General features: G+C 35.8%; 3 protein-coding genes across 3 annotated transcripts; 1 reads left to right on the forward strand and 2 right to left on the reverse strand.

Moving 5' to 3' along the window:
* LOC109717065 (probable WRKY transcription factor 65) lies at positions 214-1843 on the reverse strand. The gene is made up of 3 exons (XM_020242728.1): positions 1235-1843; positions 979-1131; positions 214-853 (listed from the first exon to the last, which is right to left on the reverse strand). Exons 1-3 carry the CDS (start codon positions 1390-1392, stop codon positions 298-300), a joined length of 867 nt encoding a protein of 288 aa, XP_020098317.1. The 5' UTR covers positions 1393-1843; the 3' UTR covers positions 214-297.
* Positions 9170-13297, reverse strand: LOC109717181. The gene is made up of 7 exons (XM_020242853.1): positions 13006-13297; positions 12193-12279; positions 11696-11905; positions 11207-11383; positions 10473-10526; positions 10177-10305; positions 9170-9727 (listed from the first exon to the last, which is right to left on the reverse strand). Exons 1-7 carry the CDS (start codon positions 13192-13194, stop codon positions 9353-9355), a joined length of 1221 nt encoding a protein of 406 aa, XP_020098442.1. The 5' UTR covers positions 13195-13297; the 3' UTR covers positions 9170-9352.
* On the forward strand, positions 19500-22682 carry LOC109717182. Its single transcript, XM_020242854.1, has 7 exons — positions 19500-19661; positions 20649-20735; positions 20964-21173; positions 21488-21664; positions 21754-21807; positions 21897-22025; positions 22158-22682. The coding sequence occupies exons 1-7, from the start codon at positions 19500-19502 to the stop codon at positions 22524-22526; spliced, it is 1188 nt and encodes a 395-aa protein (XP_020098443.1). The 3' UTR covers positions 22527-22682.

The following is a 22712-nucleotide window of genomic DNA, read 5'->3' on the forward strand; positions in this document are numbered from 1 at the left end:
CAAAAGCACAAGAAATTTAAGGGGAAAAAAAATCCTAATAAAGTACTCTTTTCAATTTTATATACCTAATTTTTCCTAATTTTCGTTCTTTGCGATTCTCCAAACTAGTTAAATTAAGCCAAAAAAAAGAATGTAAAATATATTATTAAAAAGCTAAGAATCGAAAATTAGGAAAAATTAGGTATATAAAATTGAAAAGAGTACTTTGCAAATAAGGATCGTACGGCGCACGACACGGCCTCGGGCTCGGCCAGATGAACCCCCCTAACTCCGTTACGCGCGTGACGTCATCCGTCGTCAGCCGGTGGACCCGCACCAGGGAGCCACGGCGAGGCCGAAGGCGCCGCGGCGGAGCACCACCGCGCACTCCGGGAGCTCGCCGAGCCCCGCGAAAAGCGCGTCCTCCTCCTCCTCCTCGCCCGCTCCCCGTCCCCCGCCGCCCAATTCCTCGCCGCGCTCCTCGGGGAGGAGCATCGCCGCGTCGATCTCCGCGGCGCCGAAGATCGGCGCGTAGAGAAACGCGTCGTCCGCCGCGGCGGGGGGCGACGTGGACGCCGGGGAGGACGCCACGTCGGAGAACCAGTGGAAGTCGTCGTGGACCATGAGCGCCGGCTCGTCCCCGACTAGACCGGCGAACTTCTCGTCCGGTTCAGGCCGGGCCGGGGGCGGCTCGGCTTCTTCGACGGGCCGGGTCTGAGCCTGGGCCTTGTGATGGTGATGGCTCTTGGGCATGGGCCAAGGGTGGTTGTGCTCGAAGGAGTAGGTAACGACGAGCATGTTAGGATCCGTGCGACTGCGCTCCACCTGCTTCCGTGCGGGGCAACCCTTGGAGCTACTGCACCTATAGTAACCCCTGCAAAATTAAAAAAAAAAAAAAACATTTAATTAAGGTCCTTCTAATGAAGCGTCCGCACGCATATAATTAAGTTGCACCATAGTCCATAGAGAGGAGGGCACTGGGGCACGGCATTAATTTACCTGGGGTAGGGGGAGCCCTTGATGGGCTTTTGGCCGTACTTCCTCCAGGCCCACGAATCCGACGGCGGAGCGCCCTCGCCGACGCCTTTGGGCCGCGGCCCATCGGTGCCGGCGATGGGCACCGTCACCACCCTCTTCTGCACCGATCGTCGGCTGTTCCAATTGATCAGATTCAAAATCGATGTAAACAATTGATCAGCATGCAATGAAATTGGAAATTGGGGCGGAATTAAATTATCGAGGCGGAGAAGCGAACCTCCGTTTCGCCGGAGAAGAAGTACTCTGAGCAGAAGCCAGAGGGTGAGCGAGCTTGTTGTGCTCGCCCGGCGGTGACGGGATGCTCTCATGACCGGGCACGATACCGACCTCCTCGGGCTCGAACGTCGGCGAGTTGCTGCTGCAGTAGCCGTCCATAATACGAGTAACACTCCTTCGTCGATCGCAATCGCCGGCTTCGGTTAACAAACAGTTACATGAAAAGTTGCACAACTACTCTTTCCAGAACTAGAAATCATTCGACTGCAAAAAGATCGGAGGAGGAGGAGGAGGAGAGCGGTGGGGAGAAAATATATGGTGGGGGCGAATGGTAACAACATGGGGCGGTTCTTAAAAGTCGTCGCTCTTATTTATACATCCGTCTGATTGTACATGTGAACGTTTATACACATCATATCGAAAACGATGTTTCTATGAATATATTTTTATCTGCTAGTTGTACTTTTCTTATGTATTTCGTTTGGCATCGAATGTGGGGGGGGCACATAATTAAGGGGCGAATAAATTAATGGAAACTACGAAAGTAGTGAGGGTGATCTCTCCCCCACCCATTCCCCATTTCCCACCATCTCAACAAGGTTGTTGGAATACAATAACACAAAAATCTTACTGGGAGATCGATCGATCCCCTCTTCTCGCTGAGATGTGATCGAGAACAATTTAGAAGTGACAGCTTTTTCTACATACAGCCAAAATAGTTGTGCTCTTCATCACCTCCATGTGCTTTTTCCGCGAAAGATACTGAATCGTATTTTAATGAGGTGGGGATCGATGATGATGACGCTGATGATGCGTTGCGCCGGTGTTGAATCTGCGGGTGGCCCCCGGGGTCGAGACACGGCTTGGGTGGGACCCGAAAACACGGTTTGGTGGACCCGCTTCTGGAATGGGTCCATCCGACCGTACCCGCTACCCGTGGTGATCCTTTTTTTTTTTTTTTATTTTTCCTCTCCTCTCTTTTGATTTGGCCCTGCGTAGTTTCTAAAGCGGTTAACGAATATGTATATTAGTACATACATCACAGAGCACAGTTAATGAGTTAATTTTTTAAAAAAGATACTGTAGTTTAGCTATGGAACTTTTCTTTTTTTTTCTTTTTTTTTTTTTTTTTTTTTTTTTTTGAGAGAAGGTAGCATGCTACCGCTTCATTCATTGCGAAAGATGAACTTGGCTACAAAGTGAGGCAGCCGGGCCTCGAAAGACTGTGAAACTTTTCTGCAGAGTGTTCAAATCATATTTAGCTTTCTCTTCCTTTTAATGACATTTGTGTACTTTTTTTCATTTAAAGCATTTTTGAAACCTAACTAATCAATAATATATACATTAATTGGAGATATTGACGATATTCAGACCATTACTAGTGGTACTGTATGCTTGTTAAAATACAGTAGAGTTAGAATAAATAGATTCATTGAATATTAGTAATATGCTTTGACCGAATTCTATCATTTTGAATGGATATTTTACGTCTCTAGTAAATAATGGGTCTATTAACTTCACTGCACTTTATATTATTTTTTAAAGTTGTTAAAATTACCAACTTATTATAGAAGTTTCAGTAAGGAACCTTGTGCATTTATCCACCTCAATTGCCTCCCGCGAGTATTGGAGAGTACATAACATGATTTTATTGGCTCAAGACTGTAAAATTTTAGTCCAAAAGAAGGAGAATTTTCCCTCAACAGCAGATGATCTTTTCAAAAGCTAAGCAAAAAGTTCAAGTTTTCTACGCTCGAAAATAAGTGATAAACAGCTAATTTGATTTTTTTACTTTAAAACAATCAATGTATGATTGATATTTGCCAAACTGTTTTTTTTTTTTTTTTTTTAGAAAAAGTAGCATGCTACTGCTTCATTCAACTAGTAAGTGAACTTAGCTATAAAGTAAGACAGCCAGGCCTCGGGTGACGGAAAAAAGACAAAACAATCTCCTGACGCAAGAGATAAACAAAAGAAAGACAAAAAAAGGAAAAAAGATAAAAAAAACTGTTGCGTTTAATGCGTTAAAAAAATACACGTTGTTCAATCACGAACTGTCACTATGTAATTCTTTGAGAAAGTTTAAAAAAGTATATATGAAACCTGCAAACAGAATTTGGTTAATTTGTCATATATATATATCCATTAATGATAGTTCACATGGTATGCTACTTAATTTGTAACTACAAGAAATTAATTAAAGTCATTATGCGATGTCGAATTTATTTTTCTATCATATAAAATAATTAATTATTCTTGAAAATTAAGCTGTCAATAATGATATTTTTATTCATACAAGCTGGACGTCTCACTTGCTTATTTTCATTGTTTCCTAAAATTCTATTTAAAGAAATTAAAATTTAATTTCATAGCGACAAAATTAAAAAAAACACAGATTGAGCTTTAGGGAAGCTTATTATCATCACCCCCTATTATTTATTTTAAATCCAAACTATGCTAGGGACCATTTCCTGCTCCGCTTTTTCCCACGAATACGAAGAAAGGTCGAAACAGCTGCAATCATTCCAATAATCCTATGTAACGCCCTCAATAGTTCCACATGAAATGGGATACTGATTTTGATTAGTTTATATAAGACTTTATACGCTAGTTGTAATAACTGAGCTTAAATATTTTGGACCGGTGGTTTGGCCCAATGAATTATTATTGTTAGTTTGTCGGGTCGTTACAATTGATATCAAAGCCGAATATCTGCCAAAAATATGAGAGCTAAGTACTATGTGTGGCAATCCTAATCTGTCTGGATGGAATACTAATTCCGATTAGTTTATATGAAGCCTAGTCCAACTAATTCCTCCATAGTCCCACAAATTCCCCCAATAGTCCAACTAATTCCTCCACAAATTCCCCCAATAGTCCAACATCGCCCACAAATTCCCCCAATAGTTCAACATCGGATGGGGTTTAAGCATTTTGAACCGGTGGTTTAGCCCAACGAGTTATTATTGTTAACGGGTTGGATCGAATCGTTACATCATATTTGTGAAAATTACTAAGAGGCCATTTTAAATTTAGCTTTTCAACTCAGTTTTCCTTGTTGCTTGAATATTTAATTTCTAGTTTTTAATTAAAACTATTTTATTTAGTTAAGATAAAATGTCACTAGCTATTTGTAATTAGTTGTCTTATTTTTAGTTACTAAAAAAGAGTTAAACTTGTAAAAATGTGGTAAATTATTAACTAGTCTGATCACAAAATTATTATTTTTATCATAACCACTCAATTATTTTTTAAAGAATAATTAAAAGCAGAATAAAATTTTGCCTATTCTATTCATTGAAAGTTGGCATGCCGAGTTATATATATATATATTGCATTGCAAATCCACTTAATTTTTAGTATTTAACCCTCTCATCTCCTCCTCTCCTCCACTCTTCTTGCAATTGTTGTGTTTTTTAATTATTCTACTGGTAATTAAATATTTCCACCTCTCTCCTTTTGTCAAAGCATTTAATCAGCGGAACCTTCCTCTCTTCTCTTACTGCTCCACTACTCTACAATATATATATATATATATATATATATATATATAGAGTAGGACTACTGTGCTACTAATCGCACAGCAGCTATTATACTCCTAACTTTCTAATCATTCATCAAGTTTGATGGGTGGTTAGAATAAAATGAAAAAGATATATTGAAGAGAAATTCAAGAAGAAGAGAAATTGAGACACTAAATTTCTCTCCATTATCTTATTCTAAATATCCATCAAATTTAATGGGTGGTTAAAAAGTTAAAGCATAAGGACTGTTGTGCTCCCAATAGTACAGTAGCCCTTCTCTCTCTTTCTCTCTCTATATATATATATATATAGAGAGAGAGAGAGTGTGTAGGGCTACTATACTCTTTTATATATATATATATATATATATATATATATATATATATAATTCAACAAATAACTTGGATAGATTAACCACCAATACTGTGCCTGGATCCCATTATAAAATTCCAGCCAAGTCAAACGCAATTAGTTCAATACAAATGCAACTCCGTGGGTAGACTTTTTGAATAATCCTGCATGTTTGATTTTAAAATCCTAGTTTAATTATGTACGCAATTTCAGATATGATTTCAGCGATTACTATATTTTACTGGGATGTGAAAAGGCAATCTAACATTAAACTCATTCTAAATTAGTAGGGAATTAGAGTAATAGGGTTTTAGGGTGTGAACTGAGAGGTCTAAGACTTTTTTGAATTTGCTACACAAACTTGTCATTTTAGAGGAAGTCTACTATGCGACAATCAAACAATATCGTTTGTTTCCGGCCAATTATTTTTTACTTTTGAAAAAAATAAAATAAAATAATTCTTGGAAAAGATGATGAAATGATAAATTCTAAAAATTTGATTTAATTAGTTGAAGATACCAAATCAGTAAACTGAACGCCACATTTTAAAGTTTTTTATTAGGTGAAAATATCAAATCAGCAATGTGACCGACACACTCTAAAATTTTTCATTATTTTGAGAGTGGCGTCTCCGTCACATTTAAGATTGAACTTCAGTTGGATTTTTTTTATCATTATTTTTTTGATTCGTTTGGCATTTCCCAATAAGAGTCCTACTCGTTATGCAGGAGATAGATAGATAATGCATTGATAAATTTTTATAACAATTATTATATTGCGCATATTAATAGATTAAGAATTTTTTAAAGAAAAATGGTCTCTCGATCCTTATAAAGTTTCTAAATTTTCTATTTACCACTTATTTCAAATGTACAATAGAAAATTTTCTTCCTTTCTTATAAACCTCTATTCTAAGAGTTTAATTGAAAAAACTTAGACTTTTAGAAAGATAAATTTGGAAACAAATGACTGATCATTCCTAACACAAAAAGCAAAATGTTTGGTTATCGGTACTCGAGGTCTCAGGTTCGAAGCTTAATTGCTTCACATTTTCAACTAAGTTTATTTTTAAAAAATAAATGAAACGGATAGTATGCTACCTTTTTCTCTCACAAAAAAATCGGTACAAATATATATATATTTTTTTGAGAGATAGGTAGCACGCTATTCATTTCGTTTATTTCATTTAGAAATAAATTTAGCTGGAAAACAAGCCCTTTGTCACTTGTTCTAGGAACGGTCGGTAAATCGGTACAAATGTTATTGAGGAGTACATGTGAAATAGGTTTGTGCTGAGAGAAATGTTGGCAACTAACTGCCCCTAGTATTTATACAGTAATAAAAACAAGAGAGTCCAGCTACTATCCTTTTAGAAAGACGGAAATCTTAGTTCTCCGAAATCGTTTTAGATGATAAAGATTTCGAATCGATGATCTAAAGTATTTATAATATCTAAAAACTAAATTTCATACATTTTAAAATTTGTTATCAAGTTCATTAAAGAGTCGAAAAATGAACGGTCAAAAATAAATAATTTTGTGAAAGTAGATGTTAAACTCTTTCAATTTATGATTGGAGTTATCAAATATTATCTAAATAATATAAAAAAATTTGTATCCAAAATTTAAGTTGTTTGGATTGTTCTACGCTTCTAAAAAAGCAAACGGCTCATATAGGACATCAAAATTGTCAATTTTGTAATCCTTTGAACACTATGTAAAAATTTTTAAAATTTATGAAATTTAGTTTCTAAACAATTTAAATATTCTAGACCAATTTTAACCATTCCGATCATGAATTCAAAATTTTTATTATCTAAAATGATTTAGGAGGACGAAGGTAGCCGTCCTCCTAAAAAGAACAGTAGGTGAATTTTGAAAAAAGGGTTAGACAGTAATAATAGAATGGATGTAAAATATACATCCTATTTTAGGGCATATCTATAGCATTGTAAAAAAGGGTTAATTTCATATGTGCCCTTCCTCCAAACTTTAATTACATAGAAAATGCTCTAAAAGTGCCAATATCGAATGCACCTCTCTATTTATTAGAGAATGTGCACCCATGTTTATAATAGTTCATCCAAAATTAAACATGCCCATCATTTTCTACTAATACTTTTTAATAAACTTACAAGATCTTTTGCTTAAAAACATAATAAATACAATCAAATGTATACTTGATAGAAACTAATTAATAAAAATAAAATTAAACTATACAAATAGTAAACAAAAAAAAAAATCATACTAATTTAGATAAGATAGAAAATAGATTCTTAAAAAAGTGTAATATATCTTTAGTTTTAATTAAGATCAACATGAGATCAATATAATATTAAATTTAAAATATAAGAAACTCAAGTGTGGACACAAAAAAGGTATTCATAAACTACTTACTAGCCCCTTATATACTACAAAATTATTTACAATTGGGTATACTTAAGAGCAATTAGTTTAAATTTCTTAATTAATCTGACGGGGGGCTTTTTTAATATGATTCATTAATTTTATGGTGGCACAAATAATTTTGACTATTTTGAAGGGGTAAATATAATATTTTATAATTTTAGTAATTTACAGCGTCGGTGAGCTCATTTTGTTCTTTTTTTTTTTGAGGATTTTAAGTGCCAAACTATTAAGCTTTTACCACTTGTGTAAGAAATTAATGGTCGATGAGGTATGATAATTCTCATTTGGCAAATTTGTGATTCACGTTCAAATGAGCCCTAATTATGGAGCGAATGCCATGTTCGAACTGCCAATGTGGTGGATAACATCTCTAGTTAAAAAATAGTAGACTAATTCAATGGATCAAAAAAATTTAAAAAATAATTTATAATAATATTTTTACATTGAGTGGATTGGATTCATTAAAATTAGATCATGTTAATTTAACTAATATTAATTATGTATCGATATTAAAATTAGCTAATAACACGTTGGCCTAGCACGCAATACGATGGATATCCTGCAAGATAAGCCGTGGTTGTAGCCCAATGGCATCTGTACTCTTCAGCCCCTTTGGCCCTTATATGAGTTTTCAGAAAAATAATTTTTAAATATTCTTTAACATGATATGAGTGCAAGAAATTTTTATTAAACGTCTAATTCAATTCTTAGCTAATTTTCTCGCATTTAGATAAGTTAGCATAGTCTTAATTGCAGACGTGTAGAAAAGTACAAAAATATGTAACATATATACCGTTCTTAAGGAGTCTAAACTTTTGAAAAACGAATAGTTTTTTCCCTTTTTCAATGACAAATATTTTTCTTTTATTTTTGGCTAGTTCTCATCTAATAATTCATACTTTAAATGTGCTACCTTGTACACACACACAAACGAGAGATTCTTTTGGCTAGAATTGTCTTACGCTACTAGCGTATTAGTGTATTCATGAACAGAATTCAATAATTTAAACTTAAAAAGTTTAAAATTAGACTAATAAAACATATAAGATTTACTCTATGTGAGGATCAGTATATAAAAGTTAATAAAGTTTTAGAATCTATTGTATAGGTGTTAAATATAAATACCATGTTAAATATAAATACCAAAACGTAAAAAAACATTTCATAAAATTAAATTCGGGCCTAATTTCACCCGTCCCGTTATCATAGCCGGAACCGTCCTCCTATTTAGAAGTAGTATAGGGTACGGCACTTCTATTCTCTCGGATTCATCAAAATATTCTAGTTGCCTGGTCATATGCATTGAGGCTCCTGTGTCCAGTATCTAATCCACAATATCGTTATGAGTGAAATTCCTACACGATATTTGTTCCGTCGATCTTTTTTGATGATTCAAGGGCGCTTAAAGCTGTTGATATTGTTTGTTTAGGAAGCTGGAGGCCATTTGGGTTAAACTCCAGAGCGGATCCGTAGCTTGAGCCGAAGGGGCAGTCACAAATACAAACAAGTAAATCGAAAGCTGAAAAGTCCAAAGGACAAGTACTATGCGGTTAAAAAAATCGGGGCTTGAATACTAAGTAAGATATCAATATATATAGCTAGGTACTTGGCCGTTTAGTGGTCGAAGAAGCCTACAGGAAAGATAAAAAGAGATGAAGCGGAGAATGACACGGACCTCATGTTTCTTGATTATGGTAGATATGTAATAGACAAGCAATTCAACACAACGAGTCTCTTATTTGAGAACTGAGTTTACGTTCCAACTCATCATAACCTTCTAACAAAGGGTATTATTATTGATGAAGTTAAGCATATAAAAGCAGCATGCATAGCTATTCATAACGGAGGTTGAAGGACTCCTCCTGGTCCTCCAAATTGGAACGTGTATCCGTCGTCGCCGCCGAAGTTCTTGGGCGTAGAGAGACCGTACAGAGATGGGGCATCGTGATAGTGGTAAGCAGTAGTAGTCGGTGGATGGCTGTTCGCGGATCCATCGAAGAAGCCAATTTGTTTGAACTCGCAAGCGCTTCTCCATCTGTCAGGATAAGCGCCGTTGCCCATGGGCGGGCTCGAAAGCTCGCTCGGCGGCGTGTGGACGATTCCGCCCATCTCGATTTGGTTGGAATCTGCCATGTTGTTGAAGATTTCCTTCGGAAAATACCCTACTGTTTCATCTGAAGTCAGCACGTACCAATTTAAATTTGATGGATCCTAGCATGAAATGGAGATGTAACAACAGTTAGCTAGCAATCTTCTTCAAAGTATAATAAGTAGGCAGAGCAGTAAAGGACATCAAGATTCAAAATAGAAAAAAAAAGTGGTGGAAAACAGTATCAACAAAAAATGTTAGTTCACATGATTAGAGTTTTTTGCGTACTCACATGCTCTGGAATACTTGTAACGCTAGGTGGGCTAACGTGAGGAAAAGGGCACTATCGACCATAGTTGTCGTCTGGTAGGCTATCTGGTTGGAACGGAACAGAAAAATTTTCGAGGATAAGAAAAGCTCACTTAGTCAACTAGTGAAGGACGTTCGCTCTTCTAGGAGCAATTGGGATCTACATTACATCTAGTTTTTTTTTTTTTTTTCACCTTCTTAATGAATGAAACAGTAATATGCTACCTTTCCTCAAAAAAAAAAAAAAAAGTTTTTTGCGTACTCTCAGAACTCTTAGTCTGATAGCTCCTCGCCCTGGCTGAAGAATATTGCCTGGGAAAAATTTCTGACTGACTTGTACATATCCCGGGCACAGTTGATTGTTGCAACCTGTCTTCTGATAACCATCTGACTGGCACAAATGCAAACACCACATGAGATAGATATTTCCGCTGTTGGGAGGACTCGGCAAAGAAATTACAGTAAGGATTGTGAAACAACCGTTGTACTCTAAAAGCTTAACCTGTTAGAGAACGGTATCTATATATTTTTATATTTAACAAGGATCTGGCAACTTACAGTCCAATAAACGAAGAAACGAGTAAGGTTATCACCATTGAGTTTGTAGTCTACCTGAAATAGAAGATGTTAAAGAAGTTTGAAGCATGAAACCAATTTACTAAGCAAGTCAAATTTAGATTTAAATAAAGTACCACAGGGACTGCTTTAATCTCTAAGTACTTCCTCTCTTTCCTTTTTTTTCAATTCTAAATTTGAAGTGAATTCACTGATATTTTCTCTGATTTGCTGTGGCAAAATGACTTCACACGAAGCTCTCAGATCATATATGACAATTACATGGGTCATTAGAAAAAAAAACAAAACAAAACAAAAATTCTACATTGAGAGAACCAACACGAAAATCACAAATTATTTTGTCAGCCTCAACACATCTGCAGGTGATGCAATTTGGTTTAAAGCATTTACTGCATGAAAAAGGGTTGGTGTAACGGTGCGACAGTTCAAATTGTTTAGACGAAAGGGATTTCTACGTGTTTCCTTTTTTGGGTAGAAAATTGATACATGTTCATCTGGAATTATTAAACCACCCAATTGACAAACATACTAGAAACATTGCGTATATATGTCTCTTGCTACTTTTTCGTCTGCATTTTTCCTTATAGGAAGTTAGACAATTTTAAATTCTTCCTACATCACATGAGAAATTCAAATTTTTAGTTGAAGATGCTTCTTAGCTATCGTGTGATCAAGCTAAAGCATGCATTCGCTCAGTGCAGAGGAAGTGGACTCACATTCCATCCAACTTGGATGGTGTTTATGTAATCCTCAGGACCACCATCTCCTTTCTCAAGGATTATTTGTGCCGAGGATGATTGATCATCTAAGACCCCTGGAAGATTGTACACATCCATAAGAGCCTCTGCACCGTAGAACCTCAGCGAATCGCCAAACCAGCCGAAGATCGCATACTTGTGAGCCAAATAATATGTCAAGATCAGTAACAGATATAAAAATAATAATAATAATAAAGAAAGAAAGCAAGAAGAAGCAAATACAAGACTAACCAGAAAAAATTAACAAAGCCGTGGTTGTACAAACTACAGATATAGCTTGCCAATTACACGCCATGCTGAATATGGTGTAGAGTTAAAACAACTAATGATGGAATGTTTGAATTTCGATGTCTACGTGGTTTTCGCTTGCCTGCACACAGACGCACTTTATGCGTGCAGACAAATCGATGCAAATCAGCGTAGCTCTGCAAGGGATAAATGTCTTACATGATTTCCGGCACGGCTGTTTGACTGTACATGATTTGATCTTTTAAGTTGAAGGTGTTGAGCATACTTTTTTGCTCTTATCAAGTCTTCTTTCCGAGTACGCCTTATAGGAACATACCCTTCTGGGCAACTTTCCTTTACGCCAAGCTCATGCTTTCCTTTTCCTGACGGTCCACTGACCGCATTCTTAATAGCTGAACTTGGTCGCAGCTGTTCTCGCAAGCATAATATTTGAGTTAAAGATACAAATATTTGTAGCAATTAAGTGAAATTATCTCCATAGATAAACACAAAATTTGATGTGCCAAAATTATATTTAAGTCACAATTTAATGGCTCATTTACGCAATGCTAAAAGTGAGAGAAATAGAATTGAGAAGTGCTGGGGGCCACAGAGTTGCTGAGAAGTGTCAATGAATACCAATTTGACTCTTTTTTTTTGGTTTAATAATAAATATCTGCTGGAACTAGAGAGTAGAATATACTTATACACATCACCTGAAGCGTGTGATTTTTTAAGAGAGGATGATCAAAAGCCGGTTGTTTATAGATGTCAACACAATCAATAATATCCCCGTTTGCAACCTGCATTTCAAAAGATACAAATCGATTAGGCAATGTCTAATAACTGCTGGGAAATTGGCATCCAACGGCCATAAAAGGAGATGTATATATTGAACAGTAACAAATGTTATGCTGCAGCAATCCTAAACAACTAATCCGGAAGAAACTAGGCTCCTTCTTGCTGACTATTTATTAAAAGAAATTCACCGTTGTTTCCTTTTTTTAAGGTTGTAGATGTATCTTGATCAAAACAAATATCACCACAACCTACCTAAAACATAAACTTCTGCAGAAAGGGTTGATCCTGAAGTTTACATTTTATCTTCAGTTGGTGTATCATCAAAAGTGCCTGTTTGTTATGCAGAAGAATGTCTTATAAACTCAATTGTCAAAATCAACTCTTTAAGTATGTAATTGAAAAACGTAATCAACCTTACAAGGACTAAATCTATCATAAAACCGGCTAGGTTATATTATGGTTTTAAGTTTACATTTTATCTTCTGAAGACCTTTGATTACTCGAGTCCAGATCATCAATTGACTGTATACAAATCGCCAAATGCATTTTTCGCTAAATGTGATGTGTTCTATTCAGCAACTACAGAAACATTTTCTTAGTCTGCAATTTCATGTTTAAAACATCCATTTGTAAGAAATGGCAGCAATGATGCTATGCTACTTAAAAGATCAATATTATGGGAAAGCAGTTCAGAAATAATCTCAACATAAAGATGGCTATGTATTTACCTTAAAGGATTTAACATAGGGTTTGTTGAGGATCTTCAATTGTGTCTCTAATTTTGCGTCTTCTTCCTCCGTCAGACGCCATCGTTTTGCTTCGATGCAGCTAATCCAAAGAAGATCACAGATCATCAGAGATAGTAATGCGGCCTTAACACTGCTGAAGTCCATTTGGTGTCGATACAATGCTTTCATCAGAGAACAGAAACTCTTATGTCTATATATACAAATCTTGTTTAACACTGGATATTAGTAGATCCTCCAAACTTTCTTTGATTGGGGCATCACTAGATGAGGAAAGAAATCAACACCTGCCTTAGAAGACTCGTGCAGAGATATATTTGTTTTGAAGAAGATGCAGAGAGGTGCATGTTTGAGCAATGAATAACAACTATACACACAATAAGTTTTCAAATTCAACCAGGCCTTGTATTGCAAGTTATAAATCACTCTTTTGGACAATATGGTGTCATCATACCAAATTTTTGGCTCCTTCTGTTTTTAAGCTTGCATTACCTTTTTTTTTTTCCTTTTATCAAATGGCCTGTAGGCACACCAAGTCGAATTTCATTCATTAAGAAAAATAAAATTTATGGTAGTAACATGAATATATATATATATATAGAGAGAGAGAGAGAGAGAGTCCGGCTGGTATACTATCGATAGCACCAAGCACCAAGCACTGGATGCTACCGAATTTTCCACCGTTAGATTGAACACTTTGACTATTTTACCCGTTTGATTATACTATTCAACCGACAACTTAATTACTCAACCCTGAAGGGCCCACATCATCCTAATCGTACATTTCTTCATCTAAGGGCCAAAAACCTAATAGCACCGATAGCTTGATGGTATTAATAGTCTTTCAGTCTAATTCTATATATATAATAGTACGACAGTTCCAATACTCATAATAGTATAGTAGCCACGACCTATATATATATATATATATATATATAATCTCATGTTAAGGATAGATTTAGATTTTGTGAGCCTTCAAGTAGGTTCTGACGGAAGAGACTTCTGCAAGTCCGATGATGGCTTAAGGGATTTTTTTCATTTTAACTCTTTAAAAATTAATAATTGGCTAAATAATCTTGTAAAAAATTTATTTTTTTTTTTTTTGAGAAATAGGTAGCTTGCTACCTGCTTCGTAAAAAATTTATTTGTTGCAATAATTCTATTTTATCCTACTTAGTATTGGAACATAAAAATAATTAAAAAACGGCCAATAATGAAATTTAGAAAATTTCTTTTCTATTAGAGACGGTAAATAATTCACCGCCTTTCTCTTAAAGTATAAAATGTGAATGATTTATTAATTTTTTTTATTCTCATATATAATCTTAACAACCACATAAAAATTTTAACAAATTACATATAATATTTATAACTTAAAATATTTTAACAACCTATCTATATAATTTTAACCATAAATAAAAATTTAATAATGCTCATACAATCTTAATAACCTCAAAAAAATCCTCACAACATATATAAAAAAAAAGATAATAATATGAAAACGGCGAATCATTCACCGTTTTCTAAAGACGGTGAACGATTCACCGTGTTTCTCAAGTTTTATTGCGCAAATAAAATTTTAAAAGGATTATATGACAAATTAAAAATTTTAATAAGATTACTGTGCAAAAAAGTCCATGGCTTAACTATCTAAAAATTTGACTACTTCCTTCTTGTTCTTTCGCGTGGTCGTTGTTTAAAAGCAATGCAAGATAAATTGAGAGATTCAAGGTTTAATCAACTCTTGTAGGATGATGACCTTCTTCGGCGAACCTTTCCCCATTGTTAATGGGATACAATAGTATTTGTTGGATAGAAAATATAGATAATATTTTACTATTATCAGTTTAATATAAATACAACTCAAACACAGTTTCATATTTTTAGTAACTACCTCTTTGCTTAATGAATGAAGCAGGTAGCTTGCTACCTCTTTCTCAAAAAAAAAAAAATTTTTAGTAACTACCCATGCCCCACTAACTATCTTATATGGAAAAAAATAGCTCACAAAATACTAACTAAAATAAAATACAACAGTTCCAGATCTCTCTCGTTGATCCCTCGTGCTGCTATAGAGCTGGTCACAACAGAAACATACAAGAGTAATAACAATAACAGCTAAGAAAATCTACAATGCTAGCCAGATAGGTTCAATTTGAATCTCCTCCCGAAACATCGTACGTGAAACAGACACAAGGCCAGTGGTAGGAAAGGGAGACTCTGCCGCAGCATGCGCTGCAACTTGTTTTTAAATTGTCACAGAAAAACTATATTATCAGTTCACACTTTAACCAATGATTTAGAAATTCTATTGCAAAAAATTTAACTTCTTATCCAATTAAAAATATAAGAAAATGCTAATAATATAATAGTACATAAATTTGAAAACATATTTAATTCTACAAAATTATTGAGCTAGCTTCTTAATGGAGAAACAGAGTGATATTTTATTGAAAGTGAAGTAAAATTGAGCTTCGAAATTATTACCCTATTTTTCTCCCCTTAGCATACCTGTTTTTCATTGTTTATGATCACATTGATCTATCCTTTGCATCTAGTTTAGGTTTAATTAATAATGCAACAATGCTAGTTGATTAGTTGAGTTTTCTTCGCTCAGTACGTGGTTTTTGATTGATGCCTGCATTTTAATTGGTTTGCTTGGACTGGCCGGTTCAGATAGTTCAAGCTGGTTCGATTTAGTTAAATTATTAAATAGGTTCTCAACAATGAACCAAACCGGCCATTGGGCTGGTTTTCGATTAATCAGATCCGATCAGCTCATCTGCTTGGTATTCTAAATTTTGCTTTACTATAATCTGGTTCTAAATGAATCTTTCTTTTTTTTTGTGAGAGAGATAGATAGCACGCTACCCGCTTCGTTTGTTTCTTTTTTGAGAAAAGGTAGCATGCTACCGCTTTATTCATTTAGAAAATGAACTTAGCTACAAAATGAAGCATCAAAGGCCTCGCAACACAAACAAATGAACGACTTAAAAAAAAAAAAAAAAAAAAAAAAAAAAAAAACCAGATTTACTGCACGGTCCTCGGCCCCATAACTCCTTGAGTGATCTGATTTCAGACAACAGGCAACCCATCGAGCGTTTTGTCTTCTCAAAAATTCTTCTGTTGCACTCTAACCATAAAGCCCACCACGTTATAGATATAAACGCCAAATCTCTATCCCCCTGCACTCCCGGCTTACTACAAGTCTCTTCCCAAATCTCAATAACTGACAAGCAAAGTCGATAACGACGTCTGTTTGGAAGAAGTCCTTCGAGAAGAGCCGTGGTACTTGAACAGTAGGCAAACAGGTGGTTGACAGTCTCCCTGTCCTCTAAACAGAAAACACAGCTCTTGTCACCACTCCAGCCCCTCTTCAGGAGATTGTCCACAGTGAGCATTTTTTTTTTCAGAACTAACTACACAAAAATTTTGACTTTGAGCAGTGATCTCGACTTCCACATACGATCATATCTTTTTACCGGTTCGTTTGTTTCATTTAGAAATAAACTTGGCTGGCAATGTAAATCAACTAGGATTCGAACTTGGGACCTCGGATACCAACCATCAAGCCCTTTGCCACTTGCACTAGGGACGGTCGGTGCTTCTAAACGAATCTACATAATAAATTTATAACATCTAATTTTCATAAGTAATAACAACTAACAACTAAAAAGAGAAAACAATAGCTGATTACATCCGTTAAAATGATCCAGAATTAAAGAATCACCAAACCACTAATAGTTTAGTTATTAGTGGTAAGATTTTGATAACCTACAGACATTAACACACGCACACAGCTCCCCCCCCCCAAATAAAAAGATTGTAAGCTTGTTTAGTTTGATTTGCTCCTTCAAAGCTTTGATTAGCTTCCCTTTTTTATTTAAGAAAACTAGAATATTGACAACTCATTAAGAAAAAAAAATTTTTTTTTTTGGAGGAAAAACTCATTAAGAAATTTAGTTTTGAAAAAACGCTGTGAGAGTGGTAATCCGAACTTATTCCGACATTTGATTTGAGATAGAGCTTATTCCATAACACGTACACTTGGAGAAAATACATTCAATTTGTTAGTCTGTGGTGCGATATATTGACGATTCCTTTCCCCTCTGCAGCTCCAACTGTGCGATTGATTTGCAGCTCTCATACAAAGCCTAGTACAGAAGAAGTATTTCTAGATCATATGGACACATTCATAGCTAAGAAACAGTTATCTGTCACTTCAGAGCCAAAAACTTTCTAATATAGGGACACCCATTTACGTTATCAAAGCTCCCAATCAAAGGTGAAAGCCCATGCTATAAAAAAAAAATTTCTAATACGGAAATAGCTATCGCATGTGATTGCTATTAATTAAAGAGGGAACTTTTTTTTATTAAAGTATTTAGGGACATATATTAGTGTGGTTTTTGGTTGTGGGAATGAGAAGAGGTTGGTAGTGGTAGGGAGGAGCGATTGAGGAGGAGAATTGGCAGGGACTGGTAGAGGAAGAGAAAGAAGAAGTGAAAAAGAGCTCGGTGAATCAAAACGGCTTATAGTTCAGATAAGTTTTATATTTTTTACCGAACAATAATCAAACTCTATAATTTGCAGAAACTCTATCTCTTAATTAAATTTGGAAATAATTTTGGATTACTGCTCTCAATGCATTTTCTCAAAACTAAATTGCAAAGTTTAGAAAAGCAAAGCGCTGAGATGATCGAATCTGATTAATGGAGAACCAGTCTGATGGCCGGTTTGGTTCGCTGTTAAGAACCTATTTGATAATTTAACTCAATCGAAATAGCTTGAACTATCTGAACCGGCCGGTTAAATGTGAACCCCTGAACCGGCTGGTTCAAGCAACCCAATTAAAATGCCGAGCCGAAAAAACTCGAGTAATTAACTAGCATTGTTGTGTTATTAATTAAACCCTGAACTAGATGCAAAAAGATAGATCAATGTGATCATAAACAATGAAAAACAGGTATGCTAAGGGGATAAAAATAGGTTAATAATTTGGAAGATCAAATTTACTTCACTTTCAGTAAAATATCTCTTTCTTCTTATATTTTCAATTAGATTAAGAAGTTAAATTTTTTGCAATGGAATTTGTAAATCATTGGTTAAAATATGAACTGATAAAATAGTTTTTCTATGACGATTTAAAAACAAGTGGCAGGGCATGCGGCGGCAGTCTCTCTTTCCTACCCCTGGTGGTATGTCTGTTTCACGTACGATGTTTCAGGAGGAGATTCAAATAGAATCTATCTGGCTAGCATTGTGGATTTTCTTAGCTGTTATTGTTATTACGCTAGTGTGTTTCTGTTGCCTGACAACAAGGAGGACCAGCTCTACAGCAGCACGAGGGATCAATGAAAGAGATCTGGAGCTGTGCCCTGTTTCATTGTATCGAGCCGAGTTGCATCAATTAGCAGTGAGCGATGATGATAAGCGCGACAGATGCACTATTTGCCAAATGGAGATAGAAGATGGGGAAAAGATGCGGCTTTTACCTTGTAGCCATCATTTTCATCGTACGTGTGTCGATACATGGCTAAGTAGATATAAGGCCAGCTGCCCCTTATGCATTAGATCATATGAACATTGAGATGCTAGTTATGTTTGTGTTTTAGCCATTACTATATATTGTATGTTTTATAGGATTAGTATGGTGTAGTTTCCAGTGTTTTTTTATTTCTTAGTATTATGTCAGCTATTTCTTCCATATAGGATAGTTAGCGGAGTATGGGTAGTTACTGGAAGTGTGAAATTGTGTTCGAGTTGTATATTTATATTAAACTGATAGTAGTAAAATATTACCAATGTTTTCTATCCAACAAATACTATTGTATCCTGTTAACAATGGAGAAAGGTTCTCCCTCGGAGAAGGCCATCAACCAGCTTGAATCTCTCAATTTATTTTGCATTTCTTCTGAACAACGACCACGGAAAAGAACAAGAAGGAAGTCGTCAAATTTTTAGATAGTTAAGCCATCATTGGACTTGCCGAATTCTATTCCGTCAGAATCTACTGTAACATGAGATTATATATATATATATTTTTTTGTTTTTCATGTTTACTACCATAAATTTTATTTTTCTTAATGAATGAAATTCGACTTGGTGCGCCTACAGGCCATTTGGAAAAGGAAAAAAAAAAAGGTAATGCAAGCTAAAAAACGGAAGGAGCCAAAAAATTGGTATGACGACACCAAATTGTCCAAAAGAGTGATTTATAACTTGCAATATAAGGCCTGGTTGAATTTGTAAACTTATTGTGTATATAGTTGTTGTTCATTGCTCAAACATGCACCTCTCTGCATCTTGCTTCAAAACAGACATATCTCTGCACGAGTCTTCTAAGGCAGGTGTTGATTTCTTTCCTCATCTAGTGATGCCCCAATCAAAGAAAGTTTGGATCCAGTGTTAAACAAGATTGTATATATAGACATAAGAATTTCTGTCCTCTGATGAAATCAACGTATCGACACCAAATGGATTGCACTGTTAAGGCCGCATTACAATCTCTGGTGCTCTGTGTTATTCTTTGGATTAGCTGCATCGAAGCAAAACGGTGGCGTCTGACGGAGGAGGAAGATGCAAATTTAGAGAGACAATTGAAGATCCTCAACAAACCCTATGTTAAGTCCTATAAGGTAAAATACATAGCCATTTTTATGTTAAGATTATTTCCAAACTGTTTCCTACAATATGAATCTTTTAAGTAACATAGCATCAGAGCCAGTCTCGAGCTTCCCATTTCTTACAAGATGGATGTTTTAAACTTCTACGCAAGCCTTTTTTCATTTCATTTTTTTTCTTTTTGTTTTTCATGGAAATTGCATACTAAGCAAATGTGTCTGTATCTGCTAAATAGAGCACATTATGTATATTAGCAATTGCCCCTTTAGCAAAATATGCATATGCGATTTGTGTCAGTCAACTAATGATTTTTGACTCGGGTAGTCGAAAGTCTTCAGAAGATAAAATGTAAACTCAAAAACCATAATACAACTGGCCGGTTTTATGACAGATTTAGTCCTGTAAGGTTGATTATGTTTTTTTTCAACCACATCGTTAGAGTTCTGATTTTGACGATTTGAGTTTATAAGAGATTCTTCTGCATAACAAACAGGCAATTTTGATGATCTACCAACTGAAAATTGATGTTACTGCACTCTGATGATGATGTTGACCTGGGTGTTTTTTTTTAAACAGTGTACTAATATCAGTGCCTATCATAATGCAGAATAAAACGTAATTGGAATCTGGATAAACTTCAGGATCATCCCTTTTTCACAGAAGTTCATGGTTTAGGTAGCTCGTGGTCGAATTTGTTTTGATCAAGATGAATCTAAAACCTAAAAAAAGGAAACAATGGGTACTTTGAATGAATATTCAGTAAGAGGGTGCCTGTTTTCTTCTTTTTCTTTTTTTTTTTGAGAGAAAGGTAGCATGCTATCTGCTTCATTAATTAAAGAAATAAATTAAGCTACAAGAGTGAGGTAGAGGGAATTCCGAATTACTGCAGCATAACATTTGTTAATCTTCATTGTATACATCTCTTTTTCTCGCCGTTGGATGCCAATTTCCTAACAGTTATTGAGACATTGCCTACTTGATTTTTATATTTTAAAATGCAGGTTGCAAACGGGGATATTATTGATTGTGTTGACATCTACAAACAACCGGCTTTTGATCATCCTCTCTTAAAGAATCACACGCTTCAGGTGATGTGTATAAGTGTCTTCTACTCTCTAGTTCCAGCAGATATTTATTATTAAACCCAAAAATGTCAAATTGGTATTCATTGACCCTTCTGAGCAACTCTGTAGCCCCCCATGTTTTGTTTCTAGATTCTATTTCTCTCGCTTTTAGAATTGCATAATTAAACCATTAAATTGTGACTTTAACATAATTTGTCTTTAACTCATCAAATCTTATGCTTGCTAGAACAGCAGAGACCCAGTTCAGCTATCAAGAATGCGGTCAATGGACCGTCAGAAAACGGAAAGCATGAGCTTGGCGTAAAGGAAAGTTGCCCAGAAGGGTATGTTCCTATAAGGCGTACTCGGAAAGAAGACTTGATAAGAGCAAAAAAGTATGCTCAACACCTTCAACTTAAAAGATCAAATCATGTACAGTCAAACAGCCGTGCCGGAAATCATGTAAGACATTTATCCCTTGCAGAGCTACGCTGATTTGCATCGATTTGTCTGCACGCATAAAGTGCGTCTGTGTGCAGGCAAGCGAAAACCACGTAGACATCGAAATTCAAACATTCCATCTTAAGTTTGTTTTACCTCTACACTATATTCAGTATGACGAATGTAATTGGCAAGCTATATCTGTAGTTTGAACAACCATTGCTTTGTTAATTTTTTTCTGGTTCGTATTGTATTTGCTTTGCTTCTTCTTGCTTTATTTATTTATTTATTTTTGATATCCGTTACTGACCTTGACATATTATTTGGCTCACAAGTATGCGATCCTCGGCTGGTTTGGTGGTCCGCTGAGGTTCTACGGTGCAGAGGCTCTTATGGATGTATTCAATCTTCCAGGTGTCGTAGACGGTCAATTCTCCTCGGCCCAGATAATCCTTGAGAAAGGAGACGGTGGTCCTGAGGATTACATAAACACCATCCAATTTGGATGGGATGTGAGTCCACTTTCTCTGCACTGAGTGAATACATTCTTGAACTTGATCACATGATATCTAAGAAGCATCTTTAACATCTTATATTTCAGGTAGACCACAAACTCAACGGCGATAACCTTACTCATTTCTTCATTTATTGGACTGTAAGTTGCCAGACCCTTGTGTAATTTCTTTGCCGAGTCCTCCCAACGGCGGAAATATCTATCTCATGTGGTGTTTGTACTTGTGCCAGTCGGATGATTATCAGAAGACAGGTTGCTTCAATCAACTGTGCCCGGGTTATGTACAGATCAGTCAGAAATTTTTCCCAGGTGGTGTTCTTCAGCCGGGGCGAGGAGCAATCAAACTTACAGTTCTGAGAGTACGCAACAAATTTCAATCATGTAAACTAACATTTTTTTGTTGATACTGTTTTCCACTACTTTTTTTTCTATTTTGGATCTTGATGTCATTTACTGCCTATTTATACTCTTACATCTCCATTTCATGTTAGGATCCATACAACTTAAATTGGTACTTGCTGACTGGAACTGAAGTAGTAGGGTATTTTCCGAAGCAAATCTTCAACAACATGGCAGATTCCGACCAAGTTGAAATGGGCGGGATCGTCCACAAGCCGGAGAGCATGCATTTCAGCCCGCCTATGGGCAATGGCGCTTTCCCTGACAATGCGAGAAGCGCTTGCGAGTACAAACAAATTGTCTTCTTCGATGGAGCCGGGAACAGCTATCAACCGCGTAGTACTGCTTACCGCTATCACGATGTCCCAAACTTCTATGGTCTCTCTGACCCCAAAAACTATAGTGGTGACGACGGATATACGTTCCAATTTGGAGGACCAGGAGGATACATCTATGCATAGTTATGTTGCTTTTATATTCTTTCATCAATAAACTCTTTGTTAAAAGGTTATGATATGTTGAACATGAACTCGTTCTCAAAGATACTCCTTTTGTTGAAGTGATTGTCACCGTAATCAAGGAACAGGAGGTCCATATCATCTCCGTTTCATCTTTTTTATCTCTCCTTTAGGCATCGACCTCTAAAC

Source organism: Ananas comosus, linkage group 11 (assembly GCF_001540865.1).
Source record: "Ananas comosus cultivar F153 linkage group 11, ASM154086v1, whole genome shotgun sequence".
In the NCBI taxonomy this organism is placed as follows: Eukaryota; Viridiplantae; Streptophyta; class Magnoliopsida; order Poales; family Bromeliaceae; genus Ananas; species Ananas comosus.

Excerpts from the sequence above, each read along its gene's own strand:
- LOC109717065 (XM_020242728.1), bottom strand. The coding sequence starts at position 1,392 with ATGGACGGCTACTGCAGCAGCAACTCGCCGACGTTCGAGCCCGAGGAG. Across the intron at positions 1,132-1,234 it reads TCTTCTCCGGCGAAACGGAG|CCGACGATCGGTGCAGAAGA; the intron begins GTTCGCTTCTCC and ends CAATTGGAACAG. Across the intron at positions 854-978 it reads AAGGGCTCCCCCTACCCCAG|GGGTTACTATAGGTGCAGTA; the intron begins GTAAATTAATGC and ends TTAATTTTGCAG.
- LOC109717181 (XM_020242853.1), bottom strand. The coding sequence starts at position 13,194 with ATGAAAGCATTGTATCGACACCAAATGGACTTCAGCAGTGTTAAGGCC. Across the intron at positions 12,280-13,005 it reads CCTATGTTAAATCCTTTAAG|GTTGCAAACGGGGATATTAT; the intron begins GTAAATACATAG and ends TTTGAAATGCAG. Across the intron at positions 10,527-11,206 it reads CCATCCAAGTTGGATGGAAT|GTAGACTACAAACTCAATGG; the intron begins GTGAGTCCACTT and ends CTTCTATTTCAG.
- LOC109717182 (XM_020242854.1), top strand. The coding sequence starts at position 19,500 with ATGGATTGCACTGTTAAGGCCGCATTACAATCTCTGGTGCTCTGTGTT. Across the intron at positions 21,174-21,487 it reads ACAGCCGTGCCGGAAATCAT|TATGCGATCCTCGGCTGGTT; the intron begins GTAAGACATTTA and ends TTGGCTCACAAG. Across the intron at positions 21,808-21,896 it reads ATTTCTTCATTTATTGGACT|TCGGATGATTATCAGAAGAC; the intron begins GTAAGTTGCCAG and ends TACTTGTGCCAG.